The sequence below is a fragment of the Serpula lacrymans genome, assembly GCF_000218685.1.
Source record: "Serpula lacrymans var. lacrymans S7.9 unplaced genomic scaffold SERLAscaffold_8, whole genome shotgun sequence".
Taxonomy (NCBI): Eukaryota; Fungi; Basidiomycota; class Agaricomycetes; order Boletales; family Serpulaceae; genus Serpula; species Serpula lacrymans.
Window position 1 is genome coordinate 1005571 of NW_006763297.1, and position 22255 is coordinate 1027825.

The 22255-nt window shown below is 43.3% G+C and overlaps 4 protein-coding genes across 4 annotated transcripts; 3 read left to right on the top strand and 1 right to left on the bottom strand.

The window, feature by feature from the left end:
* Nucleotides 1-2476: 2476 nt before the first annotated feature.
* Nucleotides 2477-5938, top strand: SERLADRAFT_408978 (uncharacterized protein; the record flags this gene model as incomplete). Its single annotated transcript, XM_007319376.1, has 10 exons — nt 2477-2821; nt 2871-3120; nt 3169-5008; nt 5060-5075; nt 5129-5173; nt 5225-5384; nt 5441-5541; nt 5591-5641; nt 5692-5832; nt 5885-5938. 10 exons carry the CDS (start codon nt 2477-2479, stop codon nt 5936-5938), a joined length of 3003 nt encoding a protein of 1000 aa, XP_007319438.1.
* Nucleotides 5939-12253: 6315 nt separating this feature from the next.
* SERLADRAFT_438989 (uncharacterized protein) lies at nt 12254-13290 on the bottom strand (the record flags this gene model as incomplete). The annotated part of the gene is made up of 5 exons (XM_007319377.1): nt 12254-12590; nt 12725-12911; nt 12967-13050; nt 13080-13236; nt 13282-13290. 5 exons carry the CDS (start codon nt 13288-13290, stop codon nt 12254-12256), a joined length of 774 nt encoding a protein of 257 aa, XP_007319439.1.
* Nucleotides 13291-14679: 1389 nt separating this feature from the next.
* On the top strand, nt 14680-15497 carry SERLADRAFT_408980 (uncharacterized protein; the record flags this gene model as incomplete). Its single annotated transcript, XM_007319378.1, has 3 exons — nt 14680-14718; nt 14754-14817; nt 15037-15497. The coding sequence occupies 3 exons, from the start codon at nt 14680-14682 to the stop codon at nt 15495-15497; spliced, it is 564 nt and encodes a 187-aa protein (XP_007319440.1).
* A 1015-nt stretch (nt 15498-16512) lies between these two features.
* SERLADRAFT_438991 (uncharacterized protein) lies at nt 16513-16887 on the top strand (the record flags this gene model as incomplete). Its single annotated transcript, XM_007319379.1, has 1 exon — nt 16513-16887. The coding sequence occupies one exon, from the start codon at nt 16513-16515 to the stop codon at nt 16885-16887; it is 375 nt and encodes a 124-aa protein (XP_007319441.1).
* Nucleotides 16888-22255: the final 5368 nt, after the last annotated feature.

Below are 22255 nucleotides of genomic sequence, written 5' to 3' on the forward strand. Positions count from 1 at the left end.
TACAATATAAAGTGTATGGCAATAGATATATATACCCATTTATATCTTCAATCAGACTTGTAAGTAACACATATCTGCCATAGAATAAATTATTATAGGGACCCCAGACACCTCTGTGATTAAAAGGATATCTCAATGAAAGTTGGACCATTGGTCTATCCCAGATGTCCCAGCAGGATGTCCCACTGAAAATTGGACCATTGGGATATCCTACATGGTCCAATGGGATGTCCCATTAGGCTTTTTGGATGTCCCATGTAGCTGTCCCAAAGGACGTGGTAAACCACATGCTCCAGGGGGCTACTAGCCCTGTTGGTTTGGAGATTATGATCAAGCTAAGAGCCCCAAAATTTTGGCTGCCTGAAGTGCAAATGGAAGTCAAGTGAACAGCATGCCAGAACATTCTGGGATACACCACTTTTGCAGTTTGGGGACATGTGGCATTTGGAAGCGGGGGGACTGCAAGGTACGTGGGTTTTATCGGTTACACCAAATGCATCTGCAATGTAGGGAAATAATTTGGGGTTGGTGGCAATTTCTGGTGGTGTTGGATCTGTGGCTGATGGTAGACGGACGAATGTTGTGTAAATGGGCTTTGACAAGAAGGCAGAAATAGTTATGATAGATGTTAGTAGATATAGATAGAATATGGGGAGATAATTACCTAGATAGTGTATTGTTGGAGCATTGGAAACACTCACCAGGGTGTCAAATTGTGAGGCCAGTAGCACATCCATATAGAAAGATGGCAAGCTTCTCGAGGTTGACATGCTTGTAGTCTGTATACCCTGCTTTTGGTAGAATGTGAATGAGAAACTCAAATACTGCTATGTGTACCCCCAATGCACAACAGATACGCTTTGGATGTCCATCTATGAACTCCTTCACCCACTGTTGTCCGGTCAGCGAGGAAGTATGATAAGGGTATTTATTGTAGAGGCCCTTGCTGTAAGACACTACTGCAAGGCTGGCTATATTGGCAGCAAAAACACTGTCATCCTGTTGTTGGCACTTTAAGATTAGTTGGAGACAACAAGATATTGTTTTAAATGGGCCCAGTGATTTTCACTTCTAGCTAAGGTGTTCATTGATTCAGCAATGAAGTGTTACTTCCCAATTGGGTAATTGAACTCCGACTCAATTCTGGAGCTGTAAGATGTGAAAAAATGCGCGCCCAAACAGGTTAGTAATATAGCAGCTCCTCCTTGAATTCTTGATGCCGGTGCTGGGCTGGCACAGAGGCCATGCCAGACCTCCCTTACTATTAGTCTCCAGTTGCTGACCTAATTCAAGAAATATGACAGTCAATATATCTTGCTAATTAAGGTCTGCTCCAAATGAAAGGCCTCTTGGTGGGAGCTCGCCTTCAGTGTCAATAGCCACATCATCAACACTTTCGAGAGCACAGCATGAGCTTCCAAAAGCACTCCACAAAACTCAGACCAGCCTTTGGGCCTGCTCCACAAATGAGCTACTTAGGTGAAAATAGTAAGTAAATTGTTGTCTATCATGCTGGCAAGGCCTCAAGTGTAACAACCAAGAGTTAGTTACTCTGGCGCACACAGGAACACACTATAAAGAGAATGAAGAGGGAGTGGTTACCCCTTAGGATGCAGAGAGTTAGTTGGTATACAACAGGAGGACTCGCTGAGGAGTCTCCTGGATCTATTGGGGTATATATACTACTACAGGTTTGTTTGTACATCTGTACTATACAGTTGATAGAGACAGTGGCTGATGATGTCATGGGGCCTAGCCCGCATGGCCAGCTCCACTGTGTGAGAGAGTTGTGTCCAAAATAAGAAGAAAGGCAATGTGGCGCGAGAAAGGGGAAGTGCCGCGTGGCACAATGTGTGAAAGCTCAAGTTTAAAGCGGAGAATAAAAGTAAAGGGAAAGTCCGAAAATTGTGTTATCGTAACATCAAGGCCACGTCTATCAGGTCTGGCATTAGTAGTTGTGATATTCCAGCAAGCAAATAAGCCTAGCTATTGATTTTAAAAGGCCATGGGGGTAGGCCATTGGCCCACTGAGGCATTTGCTCTTCTGTGGTGCCACAAATTACTATACACCATATTGAAAGCTGCTGCTCATTGGGGATGAATGACGATGTTTAGCTGTAGAAGGCATGTATTGTATTTTGAGAGCATAATTGTGCATGGCTTAGTCGCTATTGAGTCAGCTCTACTACTTTTTTCTTTCGAGTCCTACCCCATGATCCATCAATGCCGCCTGATGCCGAAGCTCAGCTGTGGCACCACCTATTGCTTATTGACACCGAAGGCGGGCTCCCCCCAAAAGGCCTGTCATTCGGATAAGACTACCTTACTATGACCAATTTTTCAGCCTGAGAACAACAGCACCGGAAACGTCCGAGAAGGCCGAAGGCCACCATCACGTCCTTCCCAAGCTGACTTTCTTCCACCCACTCAGGACATTCCAGGTAGTTAACTTTTGGTTTGCATCATACCGTCACCCATGATTCCGAGGCAAGCTCTCAGGCATTTCCCTCATGCAAGGTTGGCGGCTTGTGGTGGTCGTCAACTCCTTGTACGGGCCCTGGCTACTCCTGCATCTCCACCTTCTCCTAATGACCCTTTTGCCAACGGCACTAATGCATATTATGCTGAAGAAATGTATAAGCACTGGAGGAATGACCCCAAATCCGTTCACGCCTCTTGGGACGTCTATTTCTCCGGACTGGATCAAGGACTACCCAGTGCCAAAGCCTTTCAACCACCTCCGAGCCTCATGGCCCCTCCAGCTGATGGTGCTCCCGCTCTTCATGCAGGAGGTGGGGCAGAACTTGATGATCATTTAAAGGTCGGTGACATTTATTCTTACTACACATGAATTACCGACAAATTTGTAGGTACAATTGCTGGTGCGAGCATATCAAGTTCGTGGACATCACGTTGCTGAACTCGACCCGCTTGGTATTCTCGATGCTGACTTGGCCGATGTCCACCCTCCAGAGCTAGAGCTCAGCCGTTATGGTTTTACGGAACGCGATTTAGACAAACAAATTGCTCTTGGCCCGGGCATCCTTCCGCATTTTGCTACTGAGGATCGTAAAACTATGTCTCTAAGGGAAATCATCAAGTTACTCAAACGCATATATTGTAAGTCTCGGTGTCTTGGTTGGAATTTATCTTATTGTGTAAGCTTAGGTGGCGCTGTTGGCATCCAATACGTCCACATTCCAGACAAGGAACAATGCGACTGGATCAGAGAGCGGGTTGAAATCCCAAAACCGTGGAATTACACCTTAGAAGAAAAGCGTATGATTCTTGATCGACTCATATGGTCGGAATCATTCGAGAAATTCATCGCCAGCAAATACCCAAACGAGAAGCGATTTGGGTTGGAGGGATGTGAAGCACTGATACCTGGTATGAAGGCCTTGATTGATCGTTCTGTAGATCATGGAGTAAAGCATGTGACCATCGGGATGCCTCACCGCGGACGTCTCAACGTTCTGGGCAACGTTATCCGAAAGCCTACAGAAGCTATCTTGAATGAGTTTTCCGGCTCACAGTCGGATGACTCACCCGCAGGAGACGTGAAGTACCATCTGGGTGCTAATTATGTGCGTCCTACTCCTTCTGGGAAGAAGGTCTCTCTTTCCCTTGTCGCCAATCCGTCACACCTGGAAGCCGGCGATCCTGTTGTGCTTGGGAAGACTTTTGCGATTCAAAATCTAGAACAGGACGAAACTACCCACAATACAGCAATGGGCGTATTGTTACATGGTGATGCTGCCTTTGCGGGACAGGGTATAGTTTACGAAACCATGGGATTTCATAACCTTCCGAACTATGGCACTGGCGGCACCATACACCTCATTGTAAACAACCAAATAGGTTTTACAACGGATCCGCGTTTTGCTCGCTCTACTCCTTATCCTTCCGATATAGCGAAGTCTATAGATGCTCCAATCTTCCATGTTAACGGCGATAACGTTGAAGCTGTAAATTTCGTCTGTCAACTAGCCGCTGACTACCGGGCCAAGTACAAGCGTGATGTCGTCGTCGATATTGTCTGCTATCGTCGCTATGGCCACAACGAAACTGATCAGCCTAGTTTCACACAGCCCCGAATGTATCAAGCCATCGAAAAACAGCCCACCCCACTCACTCAGTATGCTAAGTTCTTAATTGGTAGGGGCACTTTTACCGAGAAAGACATTGAGGAGCACAAGAAATGGGTTTGGGGGATGCTGGAAAAAGCTGCTGGTGCTGCGAAGGATTATGTTCCTACCAGTAAGGAGTGGCTCTCCGCTTCATGGCAAGGGTTCCCTTCCCCTCGACAATTGGCAGAAGAGACATTACCCACGCGTGCCACGGGTTCGGATGAAGAGACCCTCAAGCGCATTGGAAAGGCAATTTCTCAATATCCTTCTGGTTTCACTCCACATCGTAATCTTGCTCGCATTCTCAGTACTCGTGGGAAAACAGTTGAGGAAGGCCGCAACATCGATTGGTCCACTGCAGAAGCGCTCGCGTTTGGCTCACTGGCGCTAGAAAAGATACACGTTCGCGTGTCTGGGCAGGATGTAGAACGAGGCACATTCTCTCAACGTCACGCTGTAATTCATGATCAGGTCAACGAACAACAGTATATTCCACTGAATGATCTCGGGTCGAATCAGGCTCGATTCGTCGTTTGCAACTCGTCACTTTCAGAGTATGGTACACTTGGCTTCGAGCTTGGTTATTCTCTCGTCTCTCCTAGTTCATTAACTATTTGGGAAGCTCAATTTGGTGACTTTGCCAACAACGCCCAGTGTATCATCGATCAATTCATTGCCGCTGGGGAGCGGAAGTGGTTGCAACGAACCGGTTTGGTTATGAGCTTACCCCATGGTTATGACGGTCAAGGACCAGAGCACTCGAGTGGTAGGATAGAGCGTTTCCTACAGCTCTGCGATGACCATCCTCACTTGTATCCGACACCAAAGAAAATAGAGAGGCAACACCAAGATTGTAATATGCAAGTTGTGTATCCAACGTAAGTCAATTCAAAGTAAAGTTTCGGTCATGGTTCTCACATCGTCAACAGGACTCCGGCTAATTATGTAAGTCAACGCTCGATGATGACACGTTGAACTAAACTCATTGTGTAATGTAGTTCCACGTTCTTCGCCGACAGATTCACCGCGATTTCCGTAAACCTGTATGTTCCCCTCATCTTTCCCTTTCGCTCTTATTGATAACACTTCGCCAGCTTATTTTGTTTTTCTCCAAATCGTTACTTCGCCATCCTCGGGCCAGGTCTGATCTCACGGAAATGATCGGTGACACCCACTTCCAGCGGTATATTGGTGATCCCCATCCAAATGACCTTGTTCAGCCAGAGAATGTTCGACGTCACATCTTATGTACTGGTGAGTTGGTGTTTATCCTGTTTTACTATTTATTACCTTGCTTAGATTTTCTTTAGGTCAAGTGTATCATGCACTTTTGCAAGAACGTGAAGATAAGGGTATTAAGGATGTTGCTATCAGTCGAATCGAACAATTGTCTCCCTTTCCTTACGATCTTGTGTGTATATCTCATGTAATATCCATTCTCATACTTATTAGTTGTGCAGATTACTCCCCATCTCGACAAATATCCTAATGCTGACCTTCTCTGGTGCCAGGTAACATCGCTTTCAATGTTTGCTTTTACCCTACTTATTTATCAACGCAGGAGGAGCCGTTGAACAATGGAGCATGGACGTATGTAGGCCCACGTATCCTTACCGCAGCCAATGAAACTCAGTACCATCGTGGTAAATATCCTTACTATGCTGGACGAGAGCCTACAAGTTCAGTTGCCACAGGTAGTAAAGTAAGTTCTTATCATTCTCAATTCTTTCGATAGATTTGACCTGTTACTTCAGATTCAGCATAAGAAGGAGATCGAGGAGTTCCTGGCGGCCGCATTTGCTACGTAGATAACTAGTTTCGACCAGTGGTTGCACCCTGATGCAGAGTAGTTCAAGGCAACGAGGACGCAGAACCAAGCGTTGAGGTATACTTTCAATGTACTCGTTGCCGTGGTGAAATATGTAAATGGAATCTAGATAGATCGACTGCAGATTAGGTAAACCACACGCTTTCTATTCCATGGCCAGTTGCTATTCTGAGATAGGCGAGGCTTGAGGCGTTCGTAGGCAATGAGTTTAGGATGTATGTAGCACCCCCAGTCCACATTGCATCTTTGGTACTTCCCCCTCTCTGCACTACTCTCTAGGGTGTTACAGGCACCCCTGTCTCTTTTGGTCATTGGCAGCACCACTTTGTGTGGCACCCACAGTCTCAGCCACTCCATTCAAGGTCTACTCTGAGCTCCTGTTTTGTACTCAGCTCAGGGTCAGAGGACCATGAAAGAGATCCCACATGGGACACAAGTATTGCCGAGCTAAGTGACATTACCCTCTTGTCTGTTCTACTTTATGATAGTCTATGTATGAGGAAGTGATGTGGTGCATGCCTCTTTGTCTGCTACTACATCATACTCTTTTTCTAGTATAATTCAATACCTCTAGCTTTTGTTTGATTTTTTTTGCTATCTTGCACCAACTGAACTACAATGCCAGTGATTTCAAACAACCCTCACAACACCATAGCTCCAGACTTTGGAGCAGAAGAGTATCAGGAAGCCAGAGAGGAACTCAGGAGTGAGTTTATAAATGAAGAGCAAGCAACCCAATTTTTGGCAAACCTATGGTTGTGGTATGAAAACTGCAGAACAAAGCAGAAAATTGTCAAGCAGATAGAGAGACTACAAGCCAAAACTGAGGCAGAGCATGCCCACCAGATCCTTGCAAACAGGCAGGAGGCAACTTGTAGGGAAAAGAGGAAGAAAAATAAAGCAAAGTATACACCAGTCAGAGATATAAATATTCCATCAGAGCTGATCATTGTCCCTTCCTCATACACTACATGGAAGATGAAGGCAGGCAAGCCCTGCAATTTGCATTACTTTATTAACAAAGGTATAGAAGATACATCATGCACTTTGACGACAGCAGACTTTGCACTAGTCATAATGCCAGCCTCAAATGGCTTGCATTTATGGGTCCCCAGCAGGAGCCATTTGTGACTCAAAGATTCCCATCACAAAAGACAAGAATTTGTCCTGGGAACAGTTTAATGAAGCTGCCCCCAAGATAATCATGTCCATGCAGGAATATGAGTGGCTGGAGGAACAAATCAATATGCATATCCAGTTCTGGTTGGTGTTGCAAATACACAGCTGAAGGTATTTGTTTTATCCTTGCAGCAGTGTGTGCTACTTTTATACCAGGTGCAACAGTGGAAGTGATGGCACCTCACCATTGGCTCTTCTCAAGGTTAGAGAGTGCAAATCAACAACAAACTGTTAATTGTGGCTGAGGAGGATTTTTTCAATGGGCAATGCTCATTGCCCATGGCCTCAGTATTACAGGTAAGCAAACAATTATGCCCCTCACATCTAAAAAGTTTATTAAAAGATGGCTACCCTTATGCCCGTTCTTTATTCTCTCTCCACATCTTCCCCCCTTCCCTTTTCTTTAATGCTGAATTTATTGCCCTATGCAATCCATAATGGCAACATGTTTGTCTTAAACACGCAAATCCATGCATTGATTTTTGACAACCCAGCTGGGTGAGAAGGTGCTTATCTTAGACAACCCAGCTCGGTGTCAATGATGGTACTAACCATCCTGGGGTCTCTACCCCGCACATTATATGTATATACTCCCTCATGTAATATGTAAAACATATTCTCTCACCACTGCAGGACAAAACCCCATGATTCAGAAACTTCCCACTAAATGCAGCAATAGTTCCACTACCAAATTTGAAGCAAAAATTTGCCCCAGTGAGCTCCAGAATGGCCTCATCATAGTCCCCCACACTTGCCAACATGTCATAGCACTCTGCTTTGGAGAGACAATACCAGTGTACTGGCATCTTTCAGTTGCTGATAATAGAAATCACATTGAAGACTAAGCTTCATGCTTTTAGTGTCGTCACATCATCCATATACATATACTCCTTAACTCATACCAGCACCTCCTGGGCCAAGTTATAGAGCGCGGGGTGAGCTACATGCAAGATTGCACTCACAAGAGCCCCAGTCTCCACAAAGGATTGTAACCACAGTTCACCAGTGCCCGGGGATGTAGATTTGTGCAAGGACCAGGAAGCTTGTGGGGCCTCTCCAGTTTCTCTGGTGAAACTTTTGTTAATTGTAATATATAAGATTATAACTCAATAACACAAACTTCATGACCGAGTTGCAACCACACCAGGGATAAGCCTATCAACCCACAAGGGAATAGCTGACACTCCCCGGTGTCAATGATGAAAGCTGTAGTTAGAAAACCACACACAAAACAAACAAACACACAATCCTCCCAGATTCCACAGAACTTGTGTATGGGCTTTGCCTCCTAGAACAGTGGGTGCTCTGGTTGTTTGTGGGGTGGTATGTATGACGATCCTTCAAAGTCAAACCCAGAAATGTATGGGTGTGGGTTTTGAGGAGGAGGGATAGTTGAATTATAGAGGATAGGGGCTTAGTGACAAATATGGACAAGCACTACCTTGCTAATTGTAGCACAAGGTAGGTTTGAGAACGACAAGATGACAAGGTGACGAGGTTCCCAGTGATAGCAGGCTCCTGATGCACAAACTGTAGTGCTCAGAAGGACTCTAATCGAAAGGGATAACAATGACTTCAAAAGTGGGAAGTGACGATGACAGCAATTAACAGTGGTAGCAGTGGGAAGTGTTGTGACCACACTGGATCACAAGTAGCAAAGTAGTGAACTTGAGATTAGAGAAGAAGTTTGGATTGGAGTTCTTGTTCTTTTTTACGGAGTAAAATACAGGGGTTTATATGGTAAAAGAAAGGTAGGCTATGCACAGTATAGCTGTGCAAAAAGAATGAGAAAGAATATGAAGGAAGGAATGTATGCTGACAAATCCTGCATAGGTAGTACAGGATAAGATTGTTAAAATAAGGAAAAAAAAGAGATAGAACAATGAATACTGTGTAAGTAATGTCACAGGTTTGTACAGCCATAAAATAAAGTCCAATAATAGAAAGAGAGCAAGAAAATCATGATGTCATAGGAAGATGCAGTAAAAAAAGGCAAGGCAAAACAATATCAGTATCAAAATAGTTCCTTTATTGTCAGTCAGGCATTCTAAAAAAATATGTGTCCATAAAAATGATTCAAAAATCAAAAATAATTGCACTGTAAATAAATGTTCTGGTAAAAAAAAAAGGAACTGGAGCCACCGGTCCACCACCTAGTCCAAATCTGACGGTTCTATAGCCTTACCAATGGACTGGTTGTATTGGACCACCTGGTCAAATGAGGGAGGGAGGGGAGTAGTTTCAATCTGGAACAGATGTGTCCCAGGCAGCGTGCCGTAGGTGTAGCTGTAGCGAAGACAATGGACAAAAGATAAGTGTACCCAAGTAAATGGGACAGCGATGTACATAGGCGAGGCAAGGGGATGAACCTTCTCCAGCTCAAAAACTACCCACCCAAGCGACCAATGTTTTGATGGTTGGTATATGATGGAAGATCAATGTCATGGAGATGGACCTGTTGCCCAACTTGGACCGGCCGCCGGGGCTTTGCTGATATCAGCAGTGGCACGTGGTGGTCGACGGATTGGTGATGGAAGTGGATAGAGAGTGGTGACATCAGATATGGTGGAGGAGCAAAGAAGATGAGGAGGAGGAGGGTGGAGGTGACCAGGTGGTGAACTAAAATGGGGATCCAGAAGCGACTGTCAGGTGAGAATAAAAAAGAGAGTAAGGGTCCCATGGTGGGGCTAAGTAAAGAAAAAAATAAGGGAGAATGACAAAAGCGAGGGTAGCATGGACAGGTATCAAAAATGAAGCGAATATTCAAAAACACTCGCCTTTGCGCCACACAGGCACAGTTCCACGTGGAATAGTAATTAATATTGCCTTTTATAAACTTGTGGCTGATCAGCACCACCTCTATTAGGCAATCCAGTCGCGCTCACCTTTGCTTTTCCATTTGGTACTTTCCACGTTTCGGCATTTTGGCAAATTTTTGCATCGCCACTGGCTACACATTGTGCCCTCGCTTTTGTCATTCTCCCTTATTTTTTTGCTGTTAACCTCTAGAAGCTTGGCTTGTAAATCTTCTTGGCCTTTTGAAGCATTAATGAGCCTTTTCCAAGAAAATTTGGAGCGGCAGGTAGGTGGAGGGAATCTTTCTTGTGCCACAACATGCAGTCTCATGACAGCATGCCCAACAGTAGCAAGATCCAGAAGATGACTGGAAAATAGATCAAGGGTGATCCTACGCCTTTTCCCTATCTTTAGCAGTAAAGTGAGAGCTGCACGTATAAAAATAGAGGTAGAGGTAGAAGACATCCTGGACAAAGGCGTAGAAGACTTTCTGGACAAACTAGTCCTCTCCTGTATTACAACAGGCCTGGACTTGGGCTGCTATATAGGCTGTTAGCTTTATGAATGTAAGATGTATTCAGAAACATACTTGATCATCCAGAATAAGTCCATCAACATCTTAGTAGCACATAAGTATTTTCCTCTAGGAATGAGTATATCTTACCATCTGGTCTAGCACCCTCATCCTCATCATAATTATCACTGCTTTTATCCTCACCTATGTATAGCTTTTGAGTTAAGACCCCTTGAAAATCTTCCTCACCAGAATTATCATTGATGGCTTGTCTTTCTCTTGGAGGGTTTGGTGGTGTAAGTTGGTCAACATCATTAAGATCCTGTTCTTTTTCTTCCATTAAACTAGCTGCTCTTTTTCTCGTTGCTGAGGGAGATGAGTGTATTCTTTATAAATTCAGAATACATGTCTTACCTTCCATTGCCTCTTTCTGAGCTGCCTGGGTAGATTATACCTTGGCATTCATAGTTATGAGGTGCTGGTACTCCTCAGCACTTAAAGTAACTGCGTTGTTTTGCCCCTTGGAGGCATTAGCTTTAGATTTACCCTTCGTATTTTTTTTGCCTGCCATTGTAGTTGACCAGCCTATGAGAAAGTAAACAGGGAATCAAGTATAACAGAGAAATGAAAATTTACCCACAGAGTTTAGGACAGGCATTCTGGTCAGAATATGAATAACTCCTGACAATACCTCTGAGAATTGCTGAGAAATGCATACAGGAGTAGTATAGTAGTACTATAGACAGTGTATTTATGCAAAGGTCCTCATGGCTTCATTTTCCTGCCAGCCATTTTTATCAGTAGCCCATGAAACAAATTCATGATCAGTATAAAGTACTATGGATGCTTGTTTACCTTAATAAAGGTTGAGATGAGTGATATCAGATGACCTGAAAATTGCAAAGTCCCCATGATTCAGCTCAATAACAAGGCCTCTCTCAACCATCACAAGGGTTGCCCCCCTGAATGTTCTAATGGGGAGAACCAGGAAAAACTCCTGGTCCTTGCTGTCACAGTGAGCCTTTGTCTGTATGTTAATATCAATGACCAGTGAGAGGAAGGGGGAGGCTGGGGAGTTGTGGTTTCCTGGTAAGATGGACACAATTTGCTCAAGCATCTGGCACCCTTCAGGCAGGTGGGTTTGCATCTAATACATTGATGTGATACCTGTGAGAAAATATTGAGAACCACTTACAATACCATGTATCCAGTTAAACAGCTCTTTGAAGATGTCCTTGAGGGACTGAAACATTTTCTGGTTGTCTTTGACGTCCTTGGAGATGTATGGGATCATCTGGCTGTGGTTGGTACATACACAGCCAACTCTGTCAAGCATAGAAGGAGGGATATCAGACGGAGCTTCATGACTCTGTGGAGCATCAGCAATAGGGAACATATTATAAATAAACAACTCCACCTTGGTACAGTGGCGGTTGTACCATGACAAGTAAAGTGCTTAAAAGGTAGAGTCAGCATTGACACAGGTGTTCTTCTCTGTCAATAGATCCAGGGTCCCAAACACTGCTAGTAGGTTGTTTGTAAGAGAATTTTGTATTTTTTCTGGAAGACTCGTGCAGATGAATGCCATTAGTGTCTCATCAGAGTTACAGATATCCACCAGGGAGCTTCAGACAAGTGAGAAATCAGCCATTGGAAATTTGTGAAAGACGTACTTGGGAATAGCATCCATGGGGATACAAATGTAGGCATCATTGAATATTTTCATTCCTTCTTTGTAGTGCCCGCGGAGCTGACAACAAATGAGCTATTATATGTATTATAGCATACTGAAGATAGATTACATACCTATGATTGCAAATCATCTACATCATTAATTCTGTTGCCCTTCTCAACATGCTCTCGTTCACACTCCATCCAGACATTGTTGGCTTGACAATTATGCTCTGCTCGGAATTGCTTATTTTGAGACAGTAATTGGTCATAGGTGGTGTGTATGACTATTTTCTCCTTTTCCACGTCTTTTTGCTGAACAGTTAGATGTTCATCTTCACCATCATCTTCTGGGGATTCCAGATAGTCTTGTGAATCTGATAGAGGAGGGCTGTAAGGTCTAGGGAAGAAAGATGACATTGGCGCAAGGAGCTCATAGCCAAGCTGATGGAGCAGGATAAGCGGGTTAAGGCTGGTGTCAATGGTAGTATTGTAACATGATGCCCAATGTTGAGCATTTCAATTGTGTAGTGTAAAATTGCTGTGTATAAAAAAATCAGGCAACAATGTGAATGCAAGAAGGAATGAGACAGATGAGTGACTTACTTAAAAATCACCGAGTCAAAAAATCTGTTGGAGGATGCAATGTCAGTGCAATCAAACTCCTGAGCAACTTGCTGTTCTGAAAATGTTAATGGGGAGAACATTGAGGCCATACTGATTGGAAACAGATGGCACATGCGACTGATAGTGGGTATGATATGATCCATTATCAGATTACCCTCCATGGTTCCTGACTGAAATATTAGCCAAACAATATCCTTTGCCATGGTACAGGTTAAACTCACCGGGAATGGGAGATCGTAGAAAGTTGGCCAAGTCCCATGGCAGGGTGTCTTCCATTCTGGAGATGGATACCCTGAGACCAAGTCCTGCCACCAGAATCAATATATAGACTGACCCGCCTCCGGCGATTGCAGTAAATTTACTGCCAATTGAATGCCAGCCTTGAAAAGTTTGTTTGCTGGGCTTTGTGGGGAGATGGGCAACTTCTGTACTGTAAATACCGTTGAAAGACTGTCGGGTACAGAGTTTAATGCTAGAGAAAGTATAACGTACTAGATCAAATTCATCAGATGCTAACGGATATGAAAATGACTCACCTCTGACATTTTGTCACCAGCTGCATGTAGTGTATCATCAACAGGAAGTTGACACAAATACCTCTACACCTCTGCACTACGGAACCTAAGCTCTCATCCAGATACTCACTCCCCTCAATTGCCGACTTTACGCTATCAATCCAAACACTGGGGTTATGAACGTCTGAGTCCCAGTGCGCAGATGACAAAGTTGCAATGATGGCATTGACGTTCTCACCAGAGTTGAGCCAAGGATTGGCTCGTCTTCTCCAAACACCACCACCATCTCTCCTCAACAATGCAAATGGGACACCCCCCTCGGACACGGCTGTTTGGACTTGGCAGGTTTGTTAGATCCCCCACCATGTTTGCAAAGGTGACATTGCTTTTTTTGTAGGCTATGGCGTGTTGCTGATGGCGCTGACACTGTTGATGCTGCTGGTGCTGTAACACTTGGACACCTCTTATCCAAATGGCGGCAACTACTAGTCCTTCTTGGCACAACTTACTGGGAAGGTGGTGATCCCATATCTACCTGAGGCAGTGAAAAGCTGGACATGGATCATTGTGAAGGAGTGGCAATGAGAGGTGATGGCAGCAAGGATATGGAAGCATAAGGTGGGGAAAGGGAGACATCAATGGGTGCATTTATGGAAGCAAGAAGAGCAGGGTTCCAATTCACTGATGGAGACTGCCAGGGCAGGAGGCCATCCCATAGGTGTGTCGCATTCAAGTTCTCTATGCCACTAGGATAGGTCATATTTTGATTTGCCACCCAGGTGGAAAGCTTCTGTTAAGGGATAGGATTGTGAGCTTGCTCACCTTGACCCATAGATGATGCTGAAGACGTTGAAGATGTTGAAGATCCATAGGTGACCAGTACAGACAAATTTGAACGGAAATTTGTGAGGTTGGTGGTAAGTTTTGGCTGTTGTTGAGCAAATGAAGCAGAAGCTCCAAGTCGTGAGTATGCATGTCAAGAACACGGAGCAATACCTCGGTGTCGGATATAGATAATCCCATTTCTGGGACATACCGCCAAAACACTGCTATGGATGCAAATACGTCCCAGAATAGCAGGTGCTTGTGCACTCAAGCACCTGCCATTCTGGGACGTACCGCCAAAACCCCGCTATAAATGCCAATTGTCCGACAACATCCAAATATGGGATGAGGTCAAGCGCCTACACACTTTCCTGTTACAGATATACTGCTGCAATTTGCGACAGGTAAGTCCTGAAAAAGTAATATCTGATTTTTCGAGTTATTTTAAGTGCAATATGGAATTTCCTCTGGAGATGGCAAAGGAAGATAGAAAAGGGATGGCAAATTACCAGGTGCATCTTTCCTTCACCTTGCTGCTGGATATACCGTTCTCATTTGCCTTTCTGAAACAGCTTCATGCCAGAGATGTCTACTATGTCCACATCTATCACTGCCATATCTCCTAACACTTTGGTAAGTCCTTTTTTGATCACATTGTGCCTGGATAGGCTTATAAACTTACTCCAATAGCCGCTGCTGCTCTGCTGCACCATGCTTTTCACCCATCCAAAGGTATATTTGCCATATCTTACTTTGCTGCCCCACACTGACTACCTGGTCTTTGTCTTCTCACTGTCTAGTTCAGCGGGTTCATTATGAAGGGCCCAAAACAATATTTCCATAGGTTTATGGACCCTCTTTTGAAGAAGGAGCTGCACCCCTTAAAGCCTACTTACTGCACACTGGAGGATTTTCTTTCGGTAATTTTCCCTTTATCTCACATTTTTACAGGTCAATATGGGACAGAAGCCATGCTACACAATACGCTAATTTTTTTTTATAGCGAAGGTTATTACAGCTCTGGGGATTCTTTCTGGACAACAACAAGTGGTTATCCAGACGTTACCAAACCGTGGAGTTCAGGAGCCGAGGAGGAGTGTGCTACATTTCTCAACAACATTGTTTTGAAGGTCGACTCTGCATTACCAAGTGGTACAGCTGCTGCCTTGCGATGGTGGACTGCCGCCAACTCAGTACATTCAGTAGAGGATGGTGGTGGCAGATGGCGTCCTGACTTGATCTTGATGAGCGCTAGCTCTGATAACCCCACCAACCCCAAAGCCCTTTTTCCAGCAAATTGGAGGAGTGTCCATGCATTAGCTGAACTCAAGGACAGGGAGAAGAACTCGGTCCACCTTCACGAGCAGCTTTTTCAGCTAATGGGGTGGGCTTCATTCCTCAGAGCTGCATAGGATCACCGGCTCCATATCTTGGGCTTTGCTTTACGTGGAGCATCATTTACTCTCCTATACATAGATCAAGGTGGTTGTATCATAACATTCAGCATGCAGCTCATCATGATCTCGAGTCATTCTATTATATTATTCTAGCTATGTGTGTGTTACTGGAGCAGCCCTACCAATTTAAGGACGCAACATTCATAGAGCAAGAGGTCATCAGGAAATGGCTCAACCCTGAATTTGAAAACAAGTTTACTCGTGTTGATGTAGCTTATCATAAATTTACAATGTTTGGCAAGGCCAATAACCTCTGTAGTTTTCTCAACAGACATATTTCACACTAATTTGCATTTATAATCCCCTACCTTGAGCAACTGCACAGCACAATTTTCAATTCAGCAATGTTTGTTCCTGAAAGATTTGTCAAACTTGGCCCTGCCCTCTTCTTTGTGTTGACTCCTACCACCCATACCTCAGTTTTGCAAATCCTCCGTGACACATTATGTGCTATACAAGGTAGCAAGAAGAAGTGGAGAAAATTGAGATAGCTATTTGCAAGGCTTAAAGGATTTGTATCTCACTTGGATCTCTTCCGCTCAAGTGACGATAAATTCAAGTTCCTTGCTCCCCCGCTTGTGATGTCGCATGTTGCAGGGGCCGGTAGTGGGGGGAGCATACCTAGGTATTCTGCATCAGCCAAGCATTCTAAATCAACTTTGTCTGATCTTTTGGGGTCAACTTGTGCACGCACTCTGGCACTCAATGCTCTTAAGAGGAGAGAGAGCATTCTGACTGCTTATATGTCTAGTCTCCCTGACTCTTGTAATCACAAACACCAATGTTGCGCTTCGTAAACTGGTACTTGTAAAATGTTCTATTGTTTTTGTCCCTGTACTACTGTATTTGTATTACTCTGTACTTCTATACTTCAAGCAGAACAAGAATTGATGCTTTTGACTATCACTGTATTGCCACAAATAGTAAGGTCTATTGATAACACTTTCTTCACAGATTATTGGTGAGCACCATGTCCATTCTAGACTTGCTTTCTACTAAATCCATACAAGTGCACATTATGTCCTTGCCTATACATTGTGCAGCATTAGTCAACAAAGATGCTTCTCACATGTGTCCTGCTGAATGTGGAAAGTCATTCGCAACAGCTCATGCTGTTAATGCCCATCTTGGCTCTGCAAACAAATGTCTATGGTACCGCAAAGGAAAGCTACAAGCACTCACTATCCCACAGTCAGAAGAAGATCTTGAAAAAGCCAGTGGATTAGACATGTTGATAGATGATGATGGGGAGGAGGAGACAACTGGAGACGTACTACAGGAGCTGCAAAAAGACCTATTTTCCTTTGTTCCCATCCAGCCTCCTAATATTATAGAAGATGAGTAGAACATAGCAGGCACATCCCTTCATCCAAACTCAATTGTCTTAGATGATGATGAGGATGAACGTATAGAGGTGGAACATCTCATTGCTGGCAAGGTCATAAGTATGGATGAGACTTTACATCAGAGGTGGAGAAGAGAATTTTTTAGAGCAGGTGGAGGTGGAGATAGAGGTGAAGACATAGAAATGGGTGAAGATCCAGATCCCAAGTTCTTTCCCTTTGTCTCAGAGATGGATTGGAGGGTAGCATACTGGGCAATTCAAGATGATATAGGGCATCAGTCATTTGATTGACTGCTAAGTATTCCAGGTGTCAGTGATTTCACAATTTCTCTGTACTTTGCTCATACTTTTTCCCAGGTCAAGGAGAAGCTTGGCTTGTCATATCATAATATACGTGCATCACACAAGATTGTCGACCACAACATACCAGCCAGGGCTGAATGGAAATCAACCATGATCTCTGTCCCGGATACTCCTGACAACACACACCTAATTCAGTACTGTGATGTATTGTCAGCTATCAGAACTCTCCTGGGAAATTCAGCCCATGCTGAAAATATAGTCTATCGTCCCAAAAAGATTTTTACAGATGCAAGTAGAGATTCAAGGATATACCATGAGATGTGGACAGGGAAATGGTGGCATGCTATCCAGGTGAGCATGGCCTGTGTGAATCTTCTACATTGACTTATACAATCTTTGACAAAACCCAGCTCACGCAATTCTCCGACTCTAAATCAGCTTATCCTGTCTATCTCACATTGAGAAACATACCCAGAGCCATAAGACGCAAGCCAAGCCAACATGCTTGCATTCTCATAGGATATCTGTCAGTCAATAAAGTTAGGGGATCTCAGCTTACAGCAAAGGCGAAGTCATCAAGAGTTCAGTGTTTATTCCATGAGTCTATGGGGGTCATACTAGAACCTTTGAAGAAGGCTGGCATTGAAGGGATGGACATTACTGGGGGTGATGGGGCTGTCAGGAGAGTTTATCCTGTTTTGGCTTGCTACATCGCAGATTATCCAGAACAATGTCTAGTGACATATACAAAGTACAGCACCTGTCCCAAATGCAAAAGGTGTTACAATTGACATACCAGCACCTACTTACGCTTGCTTCACTTTTTGTACTTTTACTTTTCTTTTTTCCAAGTCACATGACTGATCATGTGACCACTTACCTTACTTTACATTTTCGGACTTTTCATAGTCACATGCTAAACATCGGACTTTAAACTTTATTTACAACTGTACAGTACCTCATGTATTTTAGTATATATACAGGAGCAATACATGGGGAAGGACTCAGCAAGTCCTCCTGTTGTTTACCCACAACTAACTTGGTCGCACCTTGAGGGGAAAATCCCTCCTTCTCACTACTCTCCTGCCTGTCTGTTGTTGTGTTCCAGTGCCCCTAGACTGTGTCTTGTTGGTGTTGTCACAAAAGGCCTGCTTCTGAGCTTTCAGAATCTACTCCTGGAGAGCCACGTACACAGAACTGGACAGAAGAAGTCATTCAGAATGCTAGAGCTAATACAGATTCCTTCAATCAATTTCAAGAGAGATGCAAGGATAATAATGTCTCTGGTGGTGTTTATGAGTTATTCTCGCTTAACTTCCCTTATTATGACATTCATTTATCTGTTTCCCCCGACATTCACCATCAACAATACCAAGGGAGTCTTCAAGCATATGGTGAACTGGTGCAAGGACCTTATGGATCCCAAGGAGCTTGACCAGCGCATTTCCTCCCTTCCTGTTTGCTATGGTGTTCGTCATTTCAAAAATAGGATTTATGCATTAGGCCAGATTGGTGGAAAGGAAAAAAAAGATATGGCCCGCATATTGCTAGGATGTTTGATTGGAAAAATTCCAAGGAGTGCTATACTTGTATACCGATCCCTCCTAGACTTCATCCAGATAGCACAGTATCCCACTCATGATGATACCACTCTGGGCTACCTTTCAGATGTTTTGGACACTTTCCACAAACACAAAGGTATATTGGTACGACTCAACATAAGAGAACACCTGAACATCCCTAAATTCCACTCTCTCCTCCACTACTGCCAGTTCATCACATAGTTTGGAACCACCAACAGTTACAACACCGAGATGTTTGAGCGCTTCCATATTGACTTTGCAAAAAAAGGTTGGAGGGCTTCTAATATAAGAAATGAAGCACCACAAATGGTGACATGGCTTCTGCGTCGTGAAAAGGTGGTTGCTTTCCAGAGCTATCTGAAAACGACCATGGATAATGAAGAAGACAAATTCCCTCACTCCAAATTCCAAGACCAAAAGCTTGTCATAGCAAAATACCCTAATAAATGTCAGCAAAGCATTTTGGATATCATGGAGAAGCATCAGTGTCCTGGATTTGAATCAGTACTCAAAGTCTTCCTTAACAGTAAACTAACTCACCCAAATACATGTCGTGAAACCAGATTACTACCCCTTCCATTTCAAAACCTCAATATCTTCTATGGCTTCAAATTCTGTTTAGATAACCTAGGCAACAATGTGGACCTGGAGAATGACCAGGTAGATTCTGTCAAAGCCAGGCCAAATGGAAAAAACAATCTATTGTTGCAGTTTGACACAGTGGTTGTGATAAATTCTCCTGATTGTGAGGCTACAGGCATAAAAGGTAATGTTTCTCTTACCCTATGACCACAAGCATGTCTAATACTAATGACTGTATTTAAAGGACAAGAATTGGGAGATTGAGAGTAATATTTAAGCTACCTGAAACACTATACAGTTTCCATGCATCCCCAAATAATTGGCCAAAACATCATTTGGCATATGTATAGTGGTATAGCAACCTCAAATCCACAGTTGAAAAGGACCACTTAATATACTCTGTTAATAAGGTACCTCTAAACCCTGAAGGTTTTCCTCCAGGACAAATCATCCCTTTATCCAGTATTAGACAGGTTTATCAGCTTATCCCTGCTTTTGGTGGTTTCCACAATACATGTCCTCATCATTGGACTCATAATAATGTTCTGGATGTTTGTCACAAATTTTATCTTAATAACTTTAGTAGCAAATATGCAAATCAAACATTATGGTAGTCATATATAGCATTTTAAATTTTGTGTCTATAATACTATTATTGCTTTTGTTGCTCCCATTGCTTTTATTGCTCATATAACACTATGGTCGCTATGATCGTACTATAGTTGCTCTTATAGTGCTATAAGTGCTATAGGTGCTATAATAGGCTTTATTTGCACATATGTACAAACCCCTCTGCTATATAGCAAAAGGCTTTTTCCTGATGTACTGAGTCTCTTCCAACTTCAAACCCACCAATAACCAAACAGTGGTTCCTTGGACCACTCCATTTCTTGTTTCCTGTTGCAATAAATGCAGCTGAACTTCTGCCCTGCTGGGTAATTTTGCTATAAAGTCTTCATATATATCCATGGCATCTTCTTTATGCAGCTGGTTTTGCTGTGCCTTTTTTCCCTGGGCAATCCAAGCCTCTATGTCCTCAGAGCCTGCAGTGGAACTGATCTTTTTGGATGCCAGCTTGCTTGATTGCAAGCCTTGTTGAACCTTTTTGAACTTCTTACAAAGTGTCAGGACTAGGCATGCACTTAATCATGAATATGTGTTAGTTATCGAAGCCCAGGACCTACTTATGTGTATAAGTTTCTTCCAATTAGAATCACTCATGTGATTGTCCAATATTTCTTGCCTATATGACTTGCTTATAGCCCGGGTGCTTGAAGAGACTTTATTGAGGGGAGCCCAAAGTGTTTCTCACCATCAACCTGCCCAGCCCCAAAGATAAAGTTAGAAGCAGATGTCTTGGTGTCCATGCACATGAAATGATTCAATGCCCTTGTAAATGGATACACCCCTGGGGATCTGAGGATACAGACCCTCAAAGACCCTCTTTAAGAGGTGTTGACTGTATTGGCACATTATACTGTAGAGGACTATGACTGAGTCAATCCCAGCCAATGAGGACAAGGCCTGACACAGGGAATAGTCCTTGTTTATTTGGCTATGAAGAGTGAGCAATTGCCACAATCACAAATTTGTGGGCAACTCACAGTTCACCTTTCTGAAAATCCACTACGGCACCTGGGCAAAATACTTGATGCTAGGTGCAGGCAGTAGCACCAATCCCAGTAGCATTAAGGTGCTGCTGGTCTTTGTTTGCTAGGTTTACAGCTCTGTAGTCATTACAAGTAGACCCCACTTTATTTTCTTTGGCAATTTTGAGGTGCTCCATGTATGATTAATTTGCTGTCAAGAATGTTGTGCCTGTAACAACCAAAGTTTTTATACTCTGGTGCACATAGTAATCAGTAAAGAGGATAATAGGAGGAGTGGGTAAACCCCTTAGTGTTAGAAACAAGTTTGTTATAGGTAAATAACAGGAGGACTTGCTGAAAGTCTCCTTGATCTATTGGGGTTTATATACATCTATAGACTATTTGTACATATGTACTATACAGTTGATAAAGGCAGTGGCTGAGGATATCATAGGGAGTAGCCCTTGTGACCAGCTTCACTGCATGAGAGACTTATATAAAGAAGGGCAGCGCAGTGCGAGAAAAGGTAGTCTGAACAAAAGGAAAGTGCCGCATGATGCAACTGTTGTGAAAGCTCAGAAAGAAAGCTGGAGTGGAAAATGAAAATTCAAGGTCCAAAAATTGTGTATTGTAACCCTACCCCCCTTCTAAGGTTTGACTGCCAGGCAAGACCAAGTACCAGAGGTAGTAGTTAAATTTTTGGGTATAGGTTGAAAAAGGGAATTAAAAAAGTTTGAATCCATGTGTTTAAGCTTTCTAGGAGCCAAGGGATTCTTCAGAATAAAATTCTCAAATAGCATGGTGGGAATTGTCCAAATGGGCTTCTGGTTCCCATATTCTGTCCTTGTCTCCATAGCCCTTCCATTGGACTAGGAACTCTAATTTTCCATGCTTCAAGCGTGCATCCACTACTTGTTTGACCTCAAACTCTTTTTCACTTTCCTGGGTAACTACAACTGATCCAAGCTAGTGTACATGCTGTCTGGGAAGCGTCCCTTTACAGTGACTCCAAAAACCCTTTCCATGTTGACTCTGGGTATCATGCATGAAGCATACCATCAAACAGCTTGAGAATTGCACTTAGCTTTGGTGGAATTATAAATAGTACAAACTCTTGGCTATAAAATGACCCCATAGGTCATGTGATTTGGTTCACATGCTATAGAGATATGGCTGATTTAAAATAACAACACCATAGAAAGGGTTTTTTCACTTTTAAACTAATGACTAGAACCTTAGTTAAAACATTAAATATTTGCCAATATGTGTTAGTACAAACAAAGATATATATACAAATAGTATGTATGAGCT